General features: G+C 42.6%; 1 protein-coding gene across 1 annotated transcript; it reads right to left on the bottom strand.

The window, feature by feature from the left end:
• Positions 1 to 202: 202 nt before the first annotated feature.
• Positions 203 to 934, bottom strand: LOC114566455 (histone H4). The gene has a single exon (XM_028594926.1). The coding sequence runs from the start codon at positions 926 to 928 to the stop codon at positions 617 to 619; it is 312 nt and encodes a 103-aa protein (XP_028450727.1). The 5' UTR covers positions 929 to 934; the 3' UTR covers positions 203 to 616.
• Between the last annotated feature and the right edge of the window lie 832 nt (positions 935 to 1766).

The following is a 1766-nucleotide window of genomic DNA, read 5'->3' as shown; positions in this document are numbered from 1 at the left end:
TCCTTTGGGTCGTGGTGACCCAAAGGACAAAACAAGGGTTAATACAGAACCTTAGTGCTAGTTTGTACAAGCATTTTGTTTGTACAAACATTTTGGCCAGCTTAAACTGTGTTTAAATGTGCTCTAGAAACAAACTTTATTTGTTGTCCTTTGGGTCCCGGTGACCTGAAGGACAACACAAGGGTTGAACCAGAAATAGGTAGGCTGTTTCAGATGAGGTTTATTGACCATTAATTCCGAAAATATAAGTGTGCAAGTAGTGTAAATGAGTTGGTTCTAGTGGTCAAGATACTGGCGTTAATGGAAGGAAAGAATAGTGCCAAAAACACATAAGTCAACAAAACGTGAAAAATCAGTGTTCTCTCTCTGGGTCAACCCGGGAGGACAACACAAGGGTTAAACAAGAAACTTAGAGAAATATAAACTAAAGAAACAAAGCATATTCGTAGTGAGAATTGGTATAGTATGGCACTAAATATAGGATTTGCCAGCAGCAGTAGGCTATAATAAGTTTTTCTATTTTATAATCAATTCATAATATCAGGAAGTGTCTTTAGAAGGAGTGTGTGGCTCTTAAAAGAGCCGTTGTGTTGTTGTCGTCGTCGTCAGATGTTGTTTAGCCTCCGAAACCGTACAGGGTGCGGCCCTGTCTCTTCAGAGCGTACACCACATCCATGGCGGTCACAGTCTTTCTCTTAGCGTGCTCGGTGTACGTCACTGCGTCACGGATGACGTTCTCCAGGAACACCTTGAGCACACCGCGGGTCTCCTCGTAGATGAGACCGGAGATACGCTTCACTCCCCCGCGGCGAGCCAGACGGCGGATGGCGGGCTTGGTGATGCCCTGGATGTTATCACGGAGAACTTTACGGTGACGCTTGGCGCCTCCTTTACCGAGTCCCTTCCCGCCTTTTCCTCTTCCTGACATTTTTCAGTTCAGTCGATGAAACGTATGAAGTCAACGTTCCCCAACCGGCTGTATTTACATCTTATCTGCGGACGTAAGAGAGGACATGTCGATGTCAACACGGGCATACTGCGCATGCGTCAACACCAGTCAATAGACGTTACAACTGCTGACGCGATTCGTTGGGCGGGGCTACATGTTTTTCAAAATACCTTCCCTTTTTGAATATATATATATTTATTTATTTATTTATTTATTTTAGACATAATTAGTGTTTTCCTACCTTTGTAGTTTAGTTTCACTTCAAAATGTTTAGAGCCTCATATACCTGACCTTTGGTGAACATTTATTATAATAATAATAATAATAATAATAATAATAATAATAATAATAAGTAGTCTAGTTTTATTTTACATCTTGATATATTTGACCATGAGCTCTGTGTTGATCATCATTGACTACGTTTACAAGCTGTCAATTTTCGGGTTATGGTCGGGTTAAGGTCACTATTCGGGTTTCTGAAACAGTCGGAATAACCCGTTTACATGCGTGAGCAGAGAGAGGCCCGTTCCAGAAAGCAGGTTTAGTGAAAACTCTGAGTTTGTTAACCCTGAGATGAGGGAAACTCTGGGTTTTCCGTTCCAGAAAGAGAGGTAACTTAACCTCGGCGTCCGTTACTATGGTAACTGAGTCTGTGAACCTAACCGGGGGCCTGTTTCACAAAACCAAGATAAGGGATTAAGCCGGGATTTCCCAGTTATCCTGGATGAATTAAGCCTTGACTCGGTTTCACGAAAGTGGAGGCACATAAATCGCCATGGAGATTTATTCTGTGCAGCTAGCCTGGTCCTGACCAGGC

The sequence above is a fragment of the Perca flavescens genome, chromosome 13, assembly GCF_004354835.1.
Source record: "Perca flavescens isolate YP-PL-M2 chromosome 13, PFLA_1.0, whole genome shotgun sequence".
NCBI classification, from domain to species: domain Eukaryota; kingdom Metazoa; phylum Chordata; class Actinopteri; order Perciformes; family Percidae; genus Perca; species Perca flavescens.
Note: the sequence above shows the minus strand (reverse complement) of the source record. Positions and strands in the feature narration are given on the sequence as shown.